This window comes from Ascaphus truei, chromosome 3 (assembly GCF_040206685.1).
Source record: "Ascaphus truei isolate aAscTru1 chromosome 3, aAscTru1.hap1, whole genome shotgun sequence".
Lineage (NCBI taxonomy): Eukaryota > Metazoa > Chordata > Amphibia > Anura > Ascaphidae > Ascaphus > Ascaphus truei.
This window is the reverse complement of record NC_134485.1, coordinates 207,247,781-207,268,811: the sequence shown is the minus strand read 5'-3', so window position 1 is coordinate 207,268,811 and position 21,031 is coordinate 207,247,781. Positions and strand designations below refer to the sequence as shown.

Here is a 21,031-nt window from a genome sequence, read left to right as displayed (position 1 = left end):
AATAGGGAACTATCTCCCACTTCAGGTGGTATCATCCATCTTTTAAGATCTTTTTGGTTGTCGATTAAGGTTGCTAGAACAAGTTTTGGATATTCCACTTTTGCATGACCCCTGGTGCTTTCAATTTCCAATATAGCACATTCACTCAAGAAATTGGCTTCTAATTGCAGCTTAGTACAGTAAATTGCAGCTTGGTAAAAATACCATTGCTTAGTGCTGAAAGAATTCATTTTATTAGCTATAGGTTTACATAATAAATAATCTTCCTATACTGGAAAGCATCTTCTCAACCTTACCACTGTTTATTCTTTGTAAGGAACTGCCCTGTTTTAAATTTTAGAGTTAGTTAGACTTGGTTAAAAACTCTATTGAAATGTTGTCATTTGTGAGTGGCAGGTTGATGTTAACGTAATGTCCATTGTAAATTTGATGTGTTCTTTTTCACACATTGGGTACCTTTTTCTTGCTTCAGATGATGACGATGCCAACAGACTTGGAGAAAAAGTTATTCTCCGAGAGCAAGTGAAAGAGCTCTTCAATGAAAAATATGGTTTGTCTAATTATATGTCTATAAATGGCAATTCTCTCATAGCTCAACAGGAGCAGTTAATATATATGTTTCTGTATAACATGCTGCAATATATAATATGATGTTCTTCAACTCACTAAGCTGGTTACCCAACAGGTACTATTAAAGCTGAACATATACAGTCCCTGAACACAGCAATAAAGTGTTTCACTTATCTGTTACTCCAAGGTTTGGAGCAGACGTTCCCGCTTCAGCGCGGCTTTACGTCCTTCCTTCCTAGGGGAGCTCAGCCCCACGAGAGCTCAGAGAATCTCTCCTCTGTAAGTCCAATGTTAAGGACAGGACATCCCTGCTTCAGCATGGTCTCGCATCTTTCCTTCCTTTTCCTGGGATTAACAACCCAGGTAGTCCCAGCAGACTCTGCGACCACCGTCCAGTGGGTCTAAGTGGCTGTGCCAGCTTCCACAGCTGGGGAGAACTCTTCTCTGTCCCCCTTCTCTGTCCCCCTTCTCTGTCCCCCTTCTCTGTCCCCCTTCTCTGGGAACAGCAGTCACTCTCTCAGTGGTAGCTCTCTGTGTCTGCCTTAAAACACTTCCTTGTTCAATCAGCAATTCAGCCTGCTCAATTAGTTAGCAGATGCTGCTGGCTTCTCTAGGGAGATTAACTCTCTGTGCGTTGGAAAGTCCCATAGCTGCCTGTTGCAGGGTACATGCAACCACACGTGGGTTCTCTTGATAAGGCTTATTTATTGAGCCTTTAAAAATACAGCACACAAAAACAAAATAGCTTCTCTTCAGCATACAAAAACAAAAGTAGCTTCTCTTCAGCATAGAAAAACAAAACAGACAGTTCATCAAACATTTACTTAGAAGACAGACCTTTGAGCAGTAATCTTCCTTCAGCATTTCAGTACTCCCTCTTGATCAGACAGACTGCATGTGTGTGCAGCCTGTGGTTTATAAAGCTTCCTAATGAGGCAGCTGGGATCTGACTAATTAAGCAGCCCTCAACTGAAACTTAACCTCGTCACTGCTGCACTGCAACCTTAAACATAGGTTTGCCAGGTATATGGCTGGTGACGTTTATTCACCCTGTCACACTGCCTGTAACAGGGGACTTATCCCTGTTCACAAATGTGCCTCTAATCCAGAAGTGTGGTGGTTAACTGCTGGTAGGCAATTAACTAACACCACCTGCCTGATTAGATTGCTTAGAAAAGCCTGTCTTTTGAGACAGGAAGTGAGACTCCTTAGCTCACACCTGAGCTCAACTTTGGAGACAGAGCAGAGGTTCCTTAGTCCACAATGGGGCTGAACCAAGGAAGGGCAGATGTCTTGAGCGACAAGCTGACCACAAGACAAAGGGGACAAGATTCTAAACTTGGAGCCTGACATTTTCTGTGCACACAAGGGTGCGGTTCCAGGAGAGCAGAGAAGCTTCCCCTACAGCAGCCCAGCTAACAGATAAGACTTTTTCGTATAAGACTATTATCTATGTCTGTGTATTGATAAATGTCTCCATGATTTGGGGCTGGTAAATAGCTTAGCTAACCAACCCAGTCAGAGAGGGCTGAGCTACATGTATAGATAGTCTCCAAAGCAGAGATAGGGGTTTTTGGTTGGCTCACTATTTCGCTTATGTTGATTTTTTTAGCTGTTTAAAGCGACAGGCACAATAACGCCTTGTTATAATTTCACCTTACAACAGTCTCCATTGTGTACCTCTGCACATGTCCTCCTACATATGGTGTCAGAAATTTGGGACGAGAGGTAGCCCTTGAAGTTTAAAGGGCCGGAGATCGCCTGTGGAATTTTTTTTTTTGTGTGTGCTTTTGCCTGCATACAGTCTTGCAAACAAACCTGAGCAACAAAAACAAAGATTCACCTGCAGCAGAGATCAGAATTAAAGAGATACACACCCAGGCAGGAAACATACACTGCACTGAAACCTACAAAACCACAGATGGACTCTTTTCCCCAATCCCAAGAGGAGAGAGAGAGACTGCTGAAGCAGGTAAACCTTATTTGCCTATCACAAAGTGTAATATGGTCATTGAAATAGGGGTTTTGCCTTCCAGCCATAGTCGGGGTTCAAGAAGTGAGCCAGCCCTTAAAAGGGATAGGTGTTTGGTGACCCACGAGCGGTACTGATTTTGCAAATAAAGGTTGCCACACCGCATAGGACTACCAGCTGTGAATGGAGTATATGCAGAAATGTGTGAAAATTGATGCAAGACTGTGCTGAAGCAGGGGAATTTTTAGCAAACAAATGCTGAGTGTAAAATTGCCCTACAGGGGAAAAAGGGATTGCTGAACTGTGTAAAAGGTATTCCAAAGCCAATTGCTGTGTGTTGAGTTACCCTGCCGGAAGGGAAAGAAATATTCCACTGCAAAGAATGTTTTTTTTTTCTGCAAGTAAAAAAAAAAAAAAAATCTGCCTATGTATCATGGGAGAGTGAATGCCATAATACCCAATGATGAGACTGAAAATACTGAACTCAAGCAGAAAACCAAATTCTGTTGCTGAAGCGGAGGGATTGCACATAGCAAGTGAATGGTTTAACGCAAATGCCTTTGCTGAAGCCAGAAAATGGGCAGCTAGCAAGCATTGTATTTAAAGAAATAGAACCTTGGGAATTTAAAATGGCCACCCAGCTGAAGTCAAATACAGACTCTGTAAAAATAGGGAAGAAAATTTGTTCCTGGTGTAAAGAACCCCACCACACGGAGCAGTGTCCCTTCAGGCCTTATTCAGATGATGAGAATAAATGCATGCACAGTAATGCTAATGTTGTTAAACTTACCCAAGGGAAGAAAAAGTCTACAGAGAGGCCTGTGAGAGCTACGACCTCTACAAGCAAAATATGCACACCTGTAGGACTAGAACTGTTGGGGGTTCTAGCAAATACAGTGACAACAGCTGCAATAGTGCCTCCTGAGGTCAGGAAGAAAAATATACCTGATAGCCCCAAAATGGAGGACAAAATACAGCGTTCCTGTAATGAACCCTACCCCACGGAAGAGTGGCCCTTCCAGTCCGATGAGGAGGAAGACATCTCTTATGGGGAACCCAAACCGAGTCACACCCACAAAACACCCCAAGAATGGTGGGGGTGCCTGAACTCGGTACGAACCGAAAAGACCGCTCCCTATGATGACGAATATGATCGGCGGGAGAAAGAGCGGGAGCAGTGGATCACCAAATATTTCCATCAGCTATTACAGTTGCAAGAAAAGCCAGGTGGATCCAGTGACGCTGCTAAAATTTCAAATGAAGATGGAGACCCCAGTATCCCTGAGGGGACGGTGTCATCCAAAACAAAAAGGCGAAAAAAGAAAAGCGGTTCTTCACTTACCGTGGAAGGAACAGACACATCTGCAGATCTTGCAGAGGAAAAGGGGTCCGAAATGCCCTGCAGCCTAGAGAAAATGGAGAAGTCATCCCGCGGATGACCGAATATCCAGAGGACCCAAGGCAGAAGTCGTGTACCCCAAAGAAGTGTCCGTCCGGTGCTAATAGTGAAAAAACCTCAACCAACCATCCCAGGGAAGCGGAGCCGGAACCGGTGAGTGACGATCCCTTGACCAGCCCTGGGGATGCCCTGAAGATTGCCAGGCGTGACTGTGATCGGCTACGGGAAAATAACGTGAAGCTACAGAAAGATGTGCTCACAATGTACTCTTTGGCCAGGACAGAATTGGACGATCTCAAGACTGAACTAGATACTGCAAACTCTACTATTACCGCCATGGATGAAAAGCAGAGCCAATCTGATAAAATAATGGCTAAGCTGAAGCGGAAGTATGAGGAGGCACTGAAGCAGATGACAGTCTTCCAGCAAGAGATGCACACTCTTCGCATAGAGCTGAATGCCTCACAACAGGAGGTCAACAGTGTCCGGACAGAGGTAGACGTATCTCAGAAGGAGGTTCATACACTCCGCAGAGCACTGGATGCCTCACATCATGAGATCAACAGCTGCCGCACAGAACTGGAAGTCTCCAGAAAGGAACTTCACAGTCTCACTGAGGAGCTGGACATTTCAAGGAAAACTATCCTACATCTTAACTTAGATCTCAAAGTCTCTCAGAAGGAGCTTCAGAACCTAAACCTGGAGATGGAAGTCTCACGCCAGGAGACAGCCCGCCTCCAAGCAGATGTGCAAAAATGGAAGGTGGACTGCAAGGAGGCCCTGAATAGTACAGAGACCGAAAAAAGAGAAAATTTAAGATTAAAAAAAGAAAATTCTGAGTTGACAGAACACGTCAAGGGAAAGAATGAAAAGCTGCACGTGCTTAAAGAAATAAATAAACTTTTGAAAGATGAAAAGTTTGAAGCAGAGCACCGACTGCAGAACCAACTGCAAGGTCTGCGTACACACCTCCAGTATGCTGAGGAGAAGCAGCAAACGCTGCAGGAAGAAAAGCTGTAGGCTGCTAAAGAGGTACAAGCGCTGCAGGAACGTCTGAATACCCAGTACGTCCCCACAGAGCAGTATGAGGAGCTAAAGGCCACGCTGCATGTCACCAGAGCATCATTGGAGGCGGAGCTTCGATACCAGGTGACTCTGTATGAGAGGGAGCGTGAGAAGGCTCAGAAACTGGAGCAAGAGCTGGAGAGACAGAGAGACTGTTCCATTCCCTTGAGTCAGTACACCAAGCAGAAAACAGAGGCAGCGGCAACCTTGATGACAAAAATTACAGCGCTCCAGAATATGAAGGAGACACTGGTACAAACTCAGAGAAAGCAAAGTGCGCAGATAAATTTCCTGAGAAGAGACTTGCAAGACGCACTCAAACAGGTTGAGACTCTGCAGACCAGTAACTTACAGATTCCTCCAATACGGAAAAAGGTATTGGCTCTGCCCAAGCACCAGTATCCCACAGTAACTAATGCCCGTGAGGACAAGGGTACAGTGAGAGTTGGGGACTTCACGCACCTTCAAAACAAGATTACGAAGTTTGAGCCACCTAAGAAAGCACTAGCCAAACCTACAGCTGCCCAACAGGCAACAAACAGAGGTAGGAGTGCAGAATCAAAGCCAGAAGAATCCTTAGCTGAGGAAGCTGAAAAGATAGGACGTTCTCTGGAAAGGGAGGTGGAGGTGCAACTCAGTCCCAAAGAAGCTGAACTGGCGACTCTGTTGTGTGGGGGAGGTGCAGAAAGACCGCTTCAGGAGCGGAAAACTCTAAGGGCTAGTCCTAACTGCTCTACAACTGTTGCCATACAGTTTGTCTACAAAAAGAGGAGTGCCCGACGCAACGGAAATCTCATGACCGCGCACTCGGTAAAAAGACTTTACTTGGAAAAAGTCCTCCTCGAGCGACTGAGGAGTGCTGATCTCAAGCACCTTCGGGAGGAGACAAAAATAAACTGGAGAAAGGGCTCCAATCCCAGCGGGACTGAGGGTTCTCTTCCTCCATCCACTCTCATTCAAGTCACAGAAAGATCTCGAATGAGAGTGGAAGGATGGGCTTTGGCCGTGGTAAGCCCGAGCTTCCCACAAACAGGGGAGGTATGTAACAGGGGACTTATCCTTTTTCACAAATGTGCCTCTAATCCAGCAGTGTGGTGGTTAACTGCTGGTAGGCAATTAACTAACACCACCTGCCTGATTAGATTGCTTAGAAAAGCCTGTCTTTTGAGACAGGAAGTGAGACTCCTTAGCTCACACCTGAGCTGAACTTTGGAGACAGAGCAGAGATTCCTTAGTCCACAATGGGGCTGAACCAAGGAAGGGCAGATGTCTTGAGCGGCAAGCTGACCACAAGACAAAGGGGACAAGATTCTAAACTTGGAGCCTGACATTTTCTGTGCACACAAGGGTGCGGTTCCAGGAGAGCAGAGAAGCTTCCCCTACAGCAGCCCAGCTAAAAGATAAGACTTTTTCATATAAGACTATTATCTATGTCTGTGTATTGATAAATGTCTCCATGATTTGGGGCTGGTAAATAGCTTAGCTAACCAACCCAGTCAGAGAGGGCTGAGCTACATGTATAGATAGTCTCCAAAGCAGAGATAGGGGTTTTTGATTTGCTCACTATTTCGCTTATGTTGATTTTTTTGCTGTTTAAAGCGACAGGCACAATAACGCCTTGTTATAATTTCACCTTACAACAGTTTCCATTGTGTACCTCTGCACATGTCCTCCTACACTGCCCCATTCCAGCACCTAGAGGACAGTGGTGGTATCACATATCCCCCTCCCCAGCGTAACATTGTCCTGTGACGCGGCCCGTGCACTATTCCGGTGCACCAGCCTTTTTGTCAGAGACGTCTGACATCCATCTCTTCTTTTTCCTTGCTTTCCAGTCGAAGAGTTTTTCCTTCGGGGCAAGTATTAGGCCTTCTGGGCCTGAAAACTGGTACATCGCTACCTTCTTATCTTTCACTTGTTTGATTTTAGCGTTGAAGCTTAGCTTTTCACGTGTTACTTTTTGGAAAAGTTCCTGAGCATCCTGCAGTCTGTTGGCTCTCTCTGCCAGCACAGCCCGGACTCTATCCCGTGCTGTAACCTTGATCTGCAATCCTGAAGATGAATCTCGGTCTTCGTCCTCTTGTGCTCAAAGTCTCCCTTAACCTGCAGAAGAGCCTTGACCTCGTTGGTCAGTTCATTGCATTCACTCACCAGTGACTGTTTGGCCTTCTCTTGTGAAGACAGTAACTCCGCTTTAGCGGTGATGGCTTTTGGACCTTTCTCCATCAGCGTACCTTCAGCATTTGAGACTAGAGACCGGTCATTCACCACAAGTTCTGTGTTTGGTTCCACACCATTTATCTTCAGTACTTGAACTTGGGCGGGATTCTCATTAACCCCAAGTGCACCACATGGCGACTCTCTATTACAGTCAGCAGACTCGTAGGCTTGGGTTTTTCTTTCTTGATTCCTTAAATTATGCCGTTGGGAGTGTCGCTGGACAATCCGTAAGGTCTTTCTCAGTTTACTATCAAGGACACTCTTCCGTCCCATTCTCATCCGAGACTGTATCTTTACAGCGGCTGTCCTCATGGCAAGGAATCCAATTTGAACCACATGGGCACTGCAATATGACTGGATTCTTACTGTGCTACTCCATTGCAACTCGGTCGTTCCATTTCGTGCCAATGGCATTGTAGTCACGCTTACGTTCCTCTCTGTCCCTCTTCTCTGTCACCCTTCTCTGGGAACAGCAGTCCGTCTCTCAAGGGCAGCTCTCTGTGTCTGCCTTAAAACACTTCCTTGTTCAATCAGCAATTCAGCCTGCTTAATTAGTTAGCAGCTGCTGATCGCTTCTCTAGGGAGATTAACTCTCTGTGCGTTGAAAAGTCCCATATCTGCCCTATTCCAGCACCTAGAGGACAGTGATGGTATCACTATATAAATATATATATATAAATGAGTATCTCGCTTAATTAGAATTTAGCAAAGGTTGAACTTGATGGGCATATGTCATATATTCGTTGTCCAGTTGCTCTGTGCCTTTGTGTATGAGTTTCTTTGGAAGGGGAAATTGTACACTCCAAAGAGGCAGTTTCGACTATTTTTGGCCCACTGAAGTCAAAAGGGATATTTTGCTTAAAAGAGCCCAAACGATCGCTTTAGAGTGTAAAGAATTACCCCCTATGGCCGAGATCATACTGTGTGCTTAAGCGATCTGTGCTCATAGTGTTTCAGGCGATGGGTGAGGGGCATAGAGGAGGCGTGGATATGACATCACAGAGCTGGTTCGCCGTGATTGGCTGAACCACTCCCGTGACGCGGCCGCCGCTTGAAAAGACAATTTCTTTGTCTTTTCAAAATGTAATTGTGCCTTCGCACTCAGTTGTGCGCGCGGTCTAGGGGCGGCCTCTAAGGAATCCTGCAATTTGTACTTGTATTGTGTGAATGCGCATGCAAGTGCAAAAGCACACTGTATGAGCTCAGCCTAAGGCCGCGTCCAGGGTGAAGCTGAGCGCGCGTGCTCCACGAGATCAAACACATTGCGACAATGTGTTGGTACAGAGTGTGCGTGCATGTGCCAGTGCGCGCGCACGTTCCAGTGAGTGCTTGGCACTCAGCTGCTTGCCGAGATAATTTTTTGTATTTGTCGCGCTTGCCCTGGTTATGTGCGCGGTTCAGCCAATCAGGGCGAACCGGTCACGTGACATCACGAGCACGTGTGCAACTTGCTGGCCAGGAATTGCCCAGGCAACATGAGCGCCTGACGTCACGGCGCTCAAGCGCTAGCGAGCACACTCTCACCCTGGACGAGTCTTAAGTTATGTTAACGAATCTGCATTATTTGTCACAAGGAAGTTACAAACATGCACAGAATGTTCACCCTTAGTGTCTATTGATGTTAATCCATTTTGTGACATGATCTTCTCATAATTGTTCTAAAAGATTTCTTAGTCTGCGCTTCCACCAGTGCTATAGTGAAAATAAACTATTTTAAAGTGATACGATGTGATCGTGATATAATAAATTATTTAAAGAAAATAGATAGTGACATGAATACAATAGAGAACCTTTGACAGTGAAAATAATAATAATATATTTCTTTATATATATATATAGTTAAAAAATTGTGAATATTAGAGTGCGATATGTGGCACCATGAAAAAGTTGAAAATTCCTGACGCAAACCCCAAAAATAGGAACCGTCTCCTTGGTTCCAGTTATATGTAGTAGTCCCAAAATAGGGGAGCAGTGGATGATGTCCAGTATGTGGGAGAGAAGAAAACACAAGAAAACCAATGGCACTATATCGCAACAGAAGGTGAGATATCTATAGGATCATCTGTAGTGTTTACTCACATTCTGTGTACAGTAATAAGGAAAATCCCATACTGTGGCAAACTTTGAATCGGACTGTGTAGTTGATCACGGGAAAAATTGAGAAAATGTATTATTGCAGACGGTAAAACAAACACTTTATCTGAACATTTTAAATTGCTCCTAAGTAGCAGCCCGCCGTTATCTCACCTCCTCCACTGCCGTTCGGCGTCTCACGTGACAGCGCTGTCCGCACTTCCGTGGCAGATTTCCCGTGCCTAGGGCGGCAACATTTTGGGGTGGGAAAAATTGTCTGCCCCACATACATTTGCTGCACTCTTGGGCCTATCAGGCCTGATGGAAAGTCACTTACATATGCCGGGCGCCTCCTTGCTGTCTCCTTTCTGCCGCCCTTCTCCTCCTTCTGATTTGCAGTGTCAAATGATGCCGCTGAAGTCACCAACGTGACGTCACACGACGTCTTGTTGCCATGGCAATGTGACATTGCGGCGTCAAATAACGTCATGACGTCGCATTACCATGGCAACGAGACGCTGTGAATCGGAAGGAGGAGGAGGGTGGTAGAAAGTAGGCGGACAGCATATGTAAGGGCCTAGGAACAAATGGAGAGAAGAAGGCGGTGCAGCTGCCTACGTCAGTGAAACAGGCCGGGAATCCTCTGGATCAGCAAACTATAAATGTATTGGCACATTTAAACAGCAAAAAACGTTCACTCTGACATGTTTCGTGCGAGGGATCGCACTTTATCAAAGAGCATGTAAGGGCCTAGGAGTAGCAGATTTCGAAATCCACCGCTGAGAACGCGTCTCTTTCATTCTCCCCACAGACCAGGAACTCTACTTGTTTCGCTAATACACTAAGGCTGAGTCCCTGCTGGCGCTGAGCGCGCTCATGCTTGGGAAATGTGGGGAAGCGCGCGGGGGGAGGGGGATTAGAAGGGGGGTGCAATTGCGGGCTATCTGAGCAAACGGGAAACTTGAAAAATGTTATTTACAAAAGCGCCGAGCGTGTGTGCCCGTGCATGCGTGCGTGGCGTGAGCCGGAACTTGCATATATATATATGCAAGTAACCGCGCCAAGCGCCGCGAACTCCGTGCCAGCGGGGACTCAGCCTTAGCTTCCTCAGGAGATATGCATTGTCCCATACAGATAGCCTTTAAATACCCTAAATGATTGGCTAATCAATCGACTATCACACATGAGTAATCTCAATCGAGCGCACTTAATGGCTATAGAGATATTTAAACTTAAAAGCACATAAAGTGTCAAATAGAGATACTGATCCGACAGTAATGGATTCACAGAGTAAATTAACCCCCTATGATCCTCCATGTCTGTCTGAAATCAATATTCAATAACTTACCATATACAGATATAAATAAAATAATGCTAGAAAGTCTATTGTTGCTAATCAGAATTATATAAATGATTGATTACAATTACATGCAATACAGGTTTACATATCAGCATAAAATACATTAAACGTCCACAATAATGGATACAAATCAAATACGTTAAAAAATAAAAAATAAAAATAACATACAGGCATACCCCGCTTTAAGGACACTCACTTTAAGTACACTCGCGAGTAAGTACATGTCGCCCAATAGGCAAACGGCAGCTCACGCATGCGCCTGTCAGCACGTCCTGAACAGCAATACCGGCTCCCTACCTGTACCGAAGCTGTGCGCAAGCGGGGAGACTATAGAGCATGTTACACATGCGTTATTTACATCAGTTATGCACGTATATGACGATTGCAGTACAGTACATGCATCGATAAGTGGGGAAAGGGTAGTGCTTCACTTTAAGTACATTTTCGCTTTACATACATGCTCCGGTCCCATTGCGTATGTTAATGTGGGGTATGCCTGTATTATATAATCAAGGATACAAAATTCAGGGAGAGACCCTTTCTGGAGAAGCAATTGCTTTCAGAGAAATAACTTGTATATCATATCATACAGTAACAGATATAGGGGGAAAGAAAGAAGAAGAAGAAATAAACATTAGAACATGATATATTAACCGGGATCTGTACCATATTAAACATGCATGATGTTACCTCAAAAGGGAGATTTAATCATCTTAACCCATATTTAAATTTACATGGGTGACACCTATATGATTATAGATAAAGCAGTCCAGACATATTAAATACGTCTTGGATAAGGAATCTAATTCCTATACTAGCCATCTAAATGACCAGAATGATCGACATAAGGTTAATTTACAATTAGGATTAATAAATTAAAAGTTGATGTATTTAATAAACTAGCCAGAAGATAGGACCGTACCTAATGACAGAAATGTAATTAAAACGCTAAAATAAACTATATATACATACATTAGAGACCTTATGTATATCAACAGATGGGGAGAGGTTTTGGGAGATGTTTAGACACATTGTGAGTCAAAAATGTTCTTCTAATCTTGCCTATGTGCTCCAAAATGCGGGTTTTTAATGGTCTGGTCATTTTGCCTACATATTGAAGGCCACACGGACACTCCAAAAGATATACAACATGATCAGTTTTGCAATTCATATTTTTTTTTTATATACAAATGACTCACCCGATACATTAGATTTAAATCTGAATGTATTATTTCATGGAATTGACATGCCTTACAAGTCGCACACCCATGGAAGGAAGCCTTTTGTTTGGGTCAACCATGTATTTTTGGAATCTTTGTTTGTGGGGGCACTTGGTGACAATCTATTCTTAAGATTTTGTGCCCTTTTGGTATATAACATTTGGTCTTTCAAAATTGGGTAATTCTTAAGGATGTGAAATGTTTACTTATATTTTAAATTTTAATGGCCTCTCTATAGTATGTTGTTTAACAAGCTGTATTAAAACCACTATCTGTCCCTATTTTTGGTTCCTTCTTTTTCTTTATAATTAAATCCTTTCTGTCTAAGACTTATTTAGTGCTGCATCGACTTTTGATTTATCGTAGTTCCTCTCTAAGAATCTATTATGGAGGATTTTAGACTAGAAATCAAAATTTTGTACGTGCACTTTCTTTTGAGTCTTTGAAATTGCCCCTGAGGTATATTTTCAATTCACCTCGGATGATGGCAGCTGGACTTTAAAATAAAATTATTGTGCTGACAGAGCGGTAATGTGAAATGCCGAGAGACGCCGAACGGCAGTAGAGGAGGGGAAATCATTGCGGGCTGCTACTTAGGAGATTTCTCTCCACAGTGTTTTAAATGATCTATTTATGTGTGCAATTTTAAAATGTTCGGATAAAGTGTTTGTTTTAACGTCTGCACCATTGCATTGTCTCCATTTTTCTTGAGATCAACTACAGTCTACAGACCCAATTCAAAGTTTGCCACAATATGGGATTTGCCTTATTACTATACTCAAAATGTGAGTAAACACTCCAGGTGACCCTATAGATATCTCACCTTCTGTTGTGACATAGTGCCATTGGTTTTCCAATGATTTTCTCACAATCAGCTGTGAGAGTGCTACAGTAAGTGTTAGAAATCTCATTCCCTTACACACATTTAGAAATGTGGTTGCCCCTTTTAAGAAATAATTTGTTTAATGTCACAAACATCACATTTTTGCAAGAATTTCCAATTCTGGGGCATATCTTTGCTAACTTTATTATGTATAGGTTTATCAAACAACAAGTTTGACTATTCAGCCATTTAGGCCCAGAGGTCCCAGAACCACAGATGTCCGATACTGACTAAACGAGGCACCAACTTAATAACCTCAATAACGTTAGGTTAAGTCCTGTTTTAGTCCAGAGTGGGCATTGCATTAAATATAATGGACATTAGCGTTTAATGATATCCAAAAGAGGTATTCCCTCTAACTACACATCCAAAGAGGTTCGTTATTATATAATCCACAGAGTATAATACAGTATATCTATATAGTGCTGGAAAACACCATTTACTTTACAATGGCAATGCAGAGATTTAACCTGATCGTGGTATTATTTATTTATTTATAAAATATTTTACCAGGAAGTAATACATTGAGAGTTACCTCTCGTTTTCAAGTATGTCCTGGGCATACCTGCAAGACCCTGACATTTGGGCTTTGGAGGAGTGCGACAATTAAGAGAGTTAAATAATGACCTTTGTTTTTGCTTCTAATTAGCTTGGTGGATATGTGCTAACCTCAGTCTAAATAATGTCTGTTACGAGCCCTGATTTAATGGACTTCTGTGGTTCTTGGTCTTAGTTGGCTAGATGTTTGTCTTAGGACAGCTGGGCAACGTCACTAGAAAGAGTGCATTTAAATAAAGAGGGTCTCGCAGTGCTAGAGGAAGCTCAGAAAGCAAAGTAACAGATGAAAACACAGTAGCAGCGCCAAAATAATGTCTTCCTGCAGCTGCTGGAACACCCTGTTGTACCTTTGGAGACTAAAGTACAGCAGGCCAGCATTGGATGTGATGAAAATACAAATGTGGGTAGAAAGTAGGTGCAGATATACTATAGATACCATAATAATAACATAACAATAGCAAGGTGTAAGGGACATGGTTAGACCTCTTTTCCAGCATAAGGAAATTTGGGATATAAAAGTGTTGAAATCTTTTTATATGTAACAATAAATGTCAGTGCATTGCAGCCTTAACTTTCTGTCGCGAACCACGGCAACACATTCAGTGACTGAGAGAAATTCTGTTTTGTGCAGGTCAAGCGCAGGGCTTGGGTCGCCCAGTACTGGTGCCCTACAAACTAATCAGGGATAACCCTGACGCTATCGAAGTCACAGGACTGCCAAACGACATCCCCTTCAGAAACCCAAATACCTACGACATCAACCGGCTGGAAAAAATCCTAAAAGCACGAGAACAGATTCAGATGGTTATAATAAATCAGTTACAGTAAGTTTCTCAACTACCTCACATATTGTACTAAAATGCAACAGGTTCGACTCCTTTTTAGGGCTAAAAGAAACATCCTTTATTCCCCATAAACTTGACCTTTGCTTCCATTCATACCTTACATGTGCTGTGCCTCCTAGAACCAAAATGAATCAATAGCAGGGACATGAAATTCTTAAATCTATGTGAATAATGCATTTTTTTTTTTTTTTTTTAAACAGACGTTGTCTCCTCCGCTGTCTGACGGAAATAGAGGTGTAAACCAATGTAGCAGTCTGCGATCAGCCCCTGGATAACTAGCATTCCCCATGACAGACATAAACACATAAGGAGAAAAATAGTTCTCCTAAAAAGATCCCCATTCACTGCACAACAAAGCTGAAAGTAATAGTCATGGTTCAAATACCCACTAGAGATGTGATAGATTTAGCTGTAAAGGGTACAATTAAGTAACCGCTCCCAGCACTGTGGGAGGACAGTTACCACTAGGGCAAATAAGAAAAATAATATATACTATAATCATAAGCAAAATCGACGCAATAACACTTACTCAAACTACCATAAAAACAATTAAAACACATATAAAGGGTGACTTAGGGTTCAGGGATGTCTAGGGATAACTCCAAAACCATACAACAATATACATCCCCTAACCAGATGTTCCGATCGTTAGTGTGAGACACAATGGGGGAATAGAAGTAATTTAACATATAGTAATCATCCCTCTTGTCTCAGGGTGGGGTGCTGTTACACATAAGACCGATAAATGAATGCTGTGGGTCATTTCATAGTTGGTAATAATCGTAGTACAAACAGCATAAGGTGCAGTGCACCATATAATTGTTGTCATATGTAAATCGGTCTAATGCAGCGTTTCCCAAATGGTGGGTCGCGACCCGGCACCGGGCCACAGCACCAAAATTGCCGGGTTGCAGCGAGGCTGGCCGCGCGGTGTCTCCGTCCCCCCCGCTCAAGTTAAAAAACAATGGCGGCGATTCCCCCCGCGGTCCCGCGCGCTTGCGCAGGGCAAGCAGGGCCCGCTCCCTTCCTCCCCCCCGCTCCCAACGTGGGACGGAGGAGGAAGTACCAGCTCCTCTGCGGCCCGCACGTTACATGGGGAAGGGTGGAAGTACAAGCTAATACTGCGGCCCACTTCCCCCGGCGGCCAGCTTCCCGAGCTCACATCCCGTGGCACCCCCTCCCGAGCCCACCTCCCGTGCCCCCAAGCCCACCTCCCGTCCCGGGCAGCAGGTGATATCGGGGGCAGCAGGGGAAAGCGTCCGGCGGCAAGGTAAGTCACCCCACCCAGTCACTGCCTCCCACCCAAGTGTCCCTGGCCCCCTCCCACCCAAGTGTCCCTGGCCCCCTCCCACCCACCCAAGTGTTCCTGGCCCCCTCCCACCCACCCAAGTGTCCCTGGCCCCCTCCCACCCACCCAAGTGTCCCTGGCCCCCTCCCACCCACGTGTCCCTGGCCCCCTCCCACCCACACAAGTGTCCCTGGCCCCCTCCCACCCACCCACCCAAGTGTCTCTGGCCCCCTCCCTCCCACCCACCCAAGTGTCTCTGGCCCCCTCCCTCCCACCCACCCAAGTGTCCCTGGCCCCCAAAGTGTCCCTGCCCCCCCCCCCTCTCCCACCCAAGTGTCCCTGCCCCCCCTCCAGTCACTCACATCCGTCGTTGCCTGTAATTCACTGTTTGTGTCTGTGTGCGTATAGGGGAGAGCGAGGGTGTGTATGTTTATCAGTGTCTGTGTGTGTGTGTATCTGTGTGTATCTGTATCAGTGTGTGTGTGTGTGTGTGTGTGTGTGTGTCTGTGTGTCTGTGTGTATCAGTATCAGTGTAAGTGTGTGTGTATCAGTGCCTGTGTGTGTTTATCAGTGCCTGTGTGTGTTTATCAGTGTTTGTGTGTGTTTGTGTGTGTGTGTGTTTGTGTGTGTGTGTGTTTGTGTGTGTAGCAGTATCTCTGTGTGTGTAGCAGTATCTCTGTGTGTGTAGCAGTGTCTCTGTGTGTGTATCAGTGGGTGTGTGTGTGTAGCAGTGTCTGTGTGGCTGCGTGTGTGTCAGTGGCTGGGTGTGAGTCAGTGGCTGCGTGTGTGTGTATCAGTGGCTCTGTGTGTGTATCAGTGTGTGTGTCAGGGGCTGCATGTGTCAGTGGCTGTGTGTGTGTGTGTGTGTGTCTGTGTGTGTATCAGTGGCTGTGTGTGTGTGTGTGTGTGTATATATCAGTGGCTGTGTGTGTGTCTGTGCAGGCCCTATAGGCCAGTATAGGCGATAAAATTTTTAGTGGGTCACGAAAAAGAAGTTAAAAAATAACCGGGTTACGGAAAAAAAAGTTTGGGAAACCTTGGTCTAATGTATCCCATAATCGGTACTAGCATAATGAAGCGTAATACAATGAGTGTAATGCACACAGTGTAAGCAAATAACCTGCACGATTAGAGCCCAGCTATTGCCACCCCGTCAACGACGATCAGGAACGATCTCACCCTTAGCTCCTCCTACACGATGTCAACGCGATGACGTCATGCAGACGTACGTTTCGCGCATAAGGGTCTGGCGCTTTCTCAAGGTGATTATGGGATACATTAGACCGATTTACATATGACCTTTATCATCGCCACTGAAAATAATAATATAAGAAAAATACTTTCTAAAGAAAACAGAAAATGTGCTTTTTTGGGGCTGCAAGGATGATTCATATTAAAGGAACACAATGACATAAATAAGTTAGTTGCAGTGTTCTTTGTGACATTTGTTTCCCTTAATCTTTTAATACAGGCCATTGTCTGAGATCAGCATCGAGGCTCCACATATACGTAAGTGAAACCTGCTCTAGTTATGTTAATGTGTTATGTGGAATCTGCGGTGAAAGTTATTTTTCCCTTACTTGCTACCCACCTACCCAGACTGTATTTTCCCATTTACTTGCTACACAACATGAAATCCAACATTCCCTTTTTCATAGGGATGTCGGAAATGTGGATTCCCCTTTATTAATATTTTTGATATCTGCTCTATTACTTAACGACATCTAGCCTAGTAGAAATGTTACATTAACCTCATTAGCTTCTTCTGATATAGAATTGAAAGGATTTGGGTGACTGTCTCTTTAAGAAACTTTTTCTGTAAAGCTCTTGTTTGGTGTTGTGTGAGGCCTCTGAAACTTCACTTACCTTGTCTCCGGCAACACGCTGCCATGGCAACGCAGCGTTATATTACACTGTTGGGTCACGTTGCCATGGTGACGTCACGTGATCCCGCAGCGTCATTGGATGCCGAAGACAAGGTAAGGAGGGAGGCGCGAGCAAGGGGGAGCGCAGACATGGGGCGCAGTGGGGAATGTTTGCACTCCCCAGCCACTCCCCAGCCATAGAAGGTTAGGTTAAAAAAGGCATGCATTGAGATCAAACTTTGTTAAACATGCAGAGGGATTGTGAAAATCATATGCTATTGAATGTATTGTGATTTTGATTAACCTGTCTAGTGTTGTTTCAATGCTAATATTGGGTAAAAAAGCAATCTGCTCTTGTAACTAGTACTACATGGTATTAATTATTAAAAAGAAAGCAAAACAAAACCCATGCAATGTTGTACACTTTATTTAACTGTGAATTTGTTGTAGGATAAGTGTCCAGGTGATGTCTTGAAAAAAACTTATCTTTATACCCTTGAATTTCTTGTATTAAGACAGGGGTGGCCAACTCCAGTCCTCAAGGACTTCAAGTCACTTCCTCTCAGTTGTTGACTGCACCATCTGTGCTGAAGCAGGGATGTCCTGAAAACCTGACCTATTGATGGCCCTTGAGGACTGGAGTTGGCCACCCCTGTATTAAGAATTCTCATATCACAACATACAACAAATCTACACGACTCCAAGACCAATAGAACTTTGAACTACTTAAAGCTGCAGCTCAGTCTTTTTTTTTTTTTTTAATTCAATAGTTTCATGTGGGCAATCTCTAATTACCTAAAGAACTGTATAGCTGCCAGTCAATTCGTTCTCCATGTATTGATCGGCGAAATTTGGCGAAATCTTTAGATATGGGATATGTTTTTCATCTGCTTCTGTCAGTCAGTGGAAGCTCATGAATATTCATGAGCACTCCTGCACTGACATGTGCTAGAGGGAGGGCAGAGCTGACAAAGGGGTGTGCCAGGGCTTGTGACAGGACATGAAGGGGCAGAGCCTTAGCAAATGGCTGTTAAAATAGAATACAAGAAAATTGGTCTTTCAAAGTTGTTTTTTTAAAAACAGAAAATGCTAAAAGTATTTTTTCTTACTACAGAACTGATTTATTAAAAAAACCACACATGCAGGATATTGACTGAACTGCAGCTTTAATTAACTACGAAAGAAAGCCTAAGTGGGATATTTATGTTTACCTCCATGGAACTGAAAAGGCCTGACACACACACAGAATGCATTCTAGTGATGAATTCCAGGCCAAATACCTGGAACAGAATTAAAAAAAAAACAGCAGTTGATTGATTATGTTCTGTTTTCTTGACCAGAAAAAGACAACACTCCTCCCAAACGCAAGCGGAAGAGGGTCTCTGAAGGGAACTCTGTATCATCAACCTCCTCAAATTCTAATTCCTCCTCCTCTTCTTCCTCTTCTAATGTAGACGCCATCTCCTCAGCACATCCAATGTCCCTAGTGGTAAGGATATGGGGATGGGCTGTTGACAGAGCAAGGGTTGGTGGTTTTTAGGGGCGGAAGACTGTGAAACTAACAAGAGACTTTCTAACATTCACAGTAGCTGTCACTATTTAACCCTTTGGGTGCCCTTGACACGTAGCTACGTCACAGGGTCCGGCACTCTAGGGGCCACATGATATAGTAGCTGATTGTGATCGAGGGTGCACCCTCTGGCACACAAAGAGTTAAATGGCACCTTCTCTGTAAAATGTGTATGCTTCTGCTCACGAGCGACAGATTTGTTATGATGTTGTGATCATTAGGTTTAGACATGTAGCCCCAGGTTTACTAAATGCTGCTAAGCTGTAAGGCATTTTGTAGCCTATTCAAGTGGATGGCCTCAAGGCTCGGCACTGCTTTATAAATGTGGTCCCACATTTTATATTTGACCTTGAAAGCTACGTTGGATAGTTCCTCGTTAGCAAGCTAACATCCTAAATAATGAGTAAAATGAAGTATGCTACAAGTAGATGTACGTTTCCAAACAAGCGAACTGAAAGCAGGCTGCTAGTTGCTGAAAAATTGCGAGGTCTAGTACATTTGAAATACTCCACTGCGGAATATTTGTATAAAGAATGATTTTTGGATTTTGTAAAAAGAAATGTATATATATATATCTCTGGTGGGGGTCGAGGAGAGAGCTGTCCTGGTGCCCCCCCCACCCCACCCCACCTCCCTCACCCCTCTTTTCCCCCTGTCGGCGACTGTGTGCCAGAGTGTGTATCTGTCATACTGACACATTGACAGATTCGCACACTGACAAGACATTCGCAGCTTCCCCCCCCCCCCCCCCCTCTCCCCTGCCACATTGTTAGAATTCACAAGCAGGGGTGGGCAGAGTCCTCGCTTTGCTTCCCATCCCCCTGTCTCGCACGCCGGGCTATGCAGCACAGTACGGACTGACCTGTCAGTCACCGCTGCCACTGGCAACAGCACATCTAATAATGCTTTGCGGTCGCGCTAGCAATGCATGATGGGCTTTGCTGTTGCCAGTCGCAGCAGTGACTGACAGGACAGTCAGCACTCCGCGCAACACAGACGCCACATGGAAAAATGTTATGTATTTTCCATCCCTGATATATATATATATATATATGTGTGTGTGTGTATGTGTGCTTGTGTATAGGCCCGCCATATGCTTGTGTATAGGCCCGCCATCAGGTTTTCTTGGGCCAAGGACTCGAGCCTTGACCTGGACCTCTGCACAGCTCTTGAGTGGGGGTTGTGAGGTTGCTGCAGGCTGAAGTGCCAGACCTATGCTGTCAGCAGAGAGGGGGAACTCATTGGAAGGCAGTCAGGCCCTGACGTCGGATGTTGGCCTTACCTCTTGCTCTACCTGGCCCAGTTATTCCCCACCTGATGGCGGCTCTGTGTGTATGTGTATAAATATATTTACGTTCATTTACTTTTACCACTGTATGCTATAATTTCATTGAATTAACACTCCCCTATTCATTATGGTGAGAAGTGACTTAAGACACTGTTAATGCATTGACTTCAATTTATTAATGCAGTATTAACCTATTTCTCACCACATTGATTAGCAGGGGCATGATCCAATCTAACACTAACCATTTCTGCTCTTCTGTGTTCCAGCAATGGCCCATGTACATGTTGGACTACGGAGGTGTCAATGTGCAAATTCCGGGCCCCATGAACTACTAAACCTCAACACACAGTTGGAATTAAAAAAAATGTAATTTATGTACAAAGAAATGTATATGAGATGTAACAATGCCTTTTCGTTTGTTTTTTTTCAATGATTTTTACAGTATGTTCCTGCCCTCAAGGAAGGCCTTTTTAAATAAAATGTGTTGCCTTGTTCTGAACTGTACATTTTGCATTATTTGTACCAGCATTATTTGTACCATTCCCACAAGTTTCAGAGTTACCTAGGGTTATGATAAACACATCCTAATTATATATATATATATATAGTGCTGTGTGCTGGGTGATAATGGTGAAAGGCGGGGTTGCAGACCTGCGTAAGACTTGCAGATGAGCATACAGTTGTATTTACATTTGTATATATATATATATATATATATATATATGTATAAAACAAAAAGAAGCGCAAACTCCATAGCGCGTGACTATAAAAAATATGGCAAATTTATTAAAACAATGATCCCAAGGAAATGCACTTACAGGATCCTTTAAAAACACATGTGGGAGAGAAATCTCT

At 44.0% G+C, this 21,031-nt stretch overlaps 1 protein-coding gene across 3 annotated transcripts in view; it reads left to right on the top strand.

The window, feature by feature from the left end:
* Positions 1 to 20,670, top strand: part of GTF2IRD1 (GTF2I repeat domain containing 1) — a 170,007-nt gene extending 149,337 nt beyond the window's left edge. For all 3 annotated transcript variants that reach the window (XM_075589974.1, XM_075589972.1, XM_075589971.1), the window contains exons 23-27: positions 473 to 550; positions 13,952 to 14,144; positions 16,925 to 16,962; positions 18,659 to 18,807; positions 20,443 to 20,670. In XM_075589974.1, coding sequence (XP_075446089.1) covers positions 473 to 550; positions 13,952 to 14,144; positions 16,925 to 16,962; positions 18,659 to 18,807; positions 20,443 to 20,511 — 527 coding nt within the window. In that variant the 3' untranslated portion in view covers positions 20,512 to 20,670. The remainder of the gene's footprint in view (positions 1 to 472; positions 551 to 13,951; positions 14,145 to 16,924; positions 16,963 to 18,658; positions 18,808 to 20,442) is intronic.
* The last annotated feature ends 361 nt before the right edge of the window (positions 20,671 to 21,031 follow it).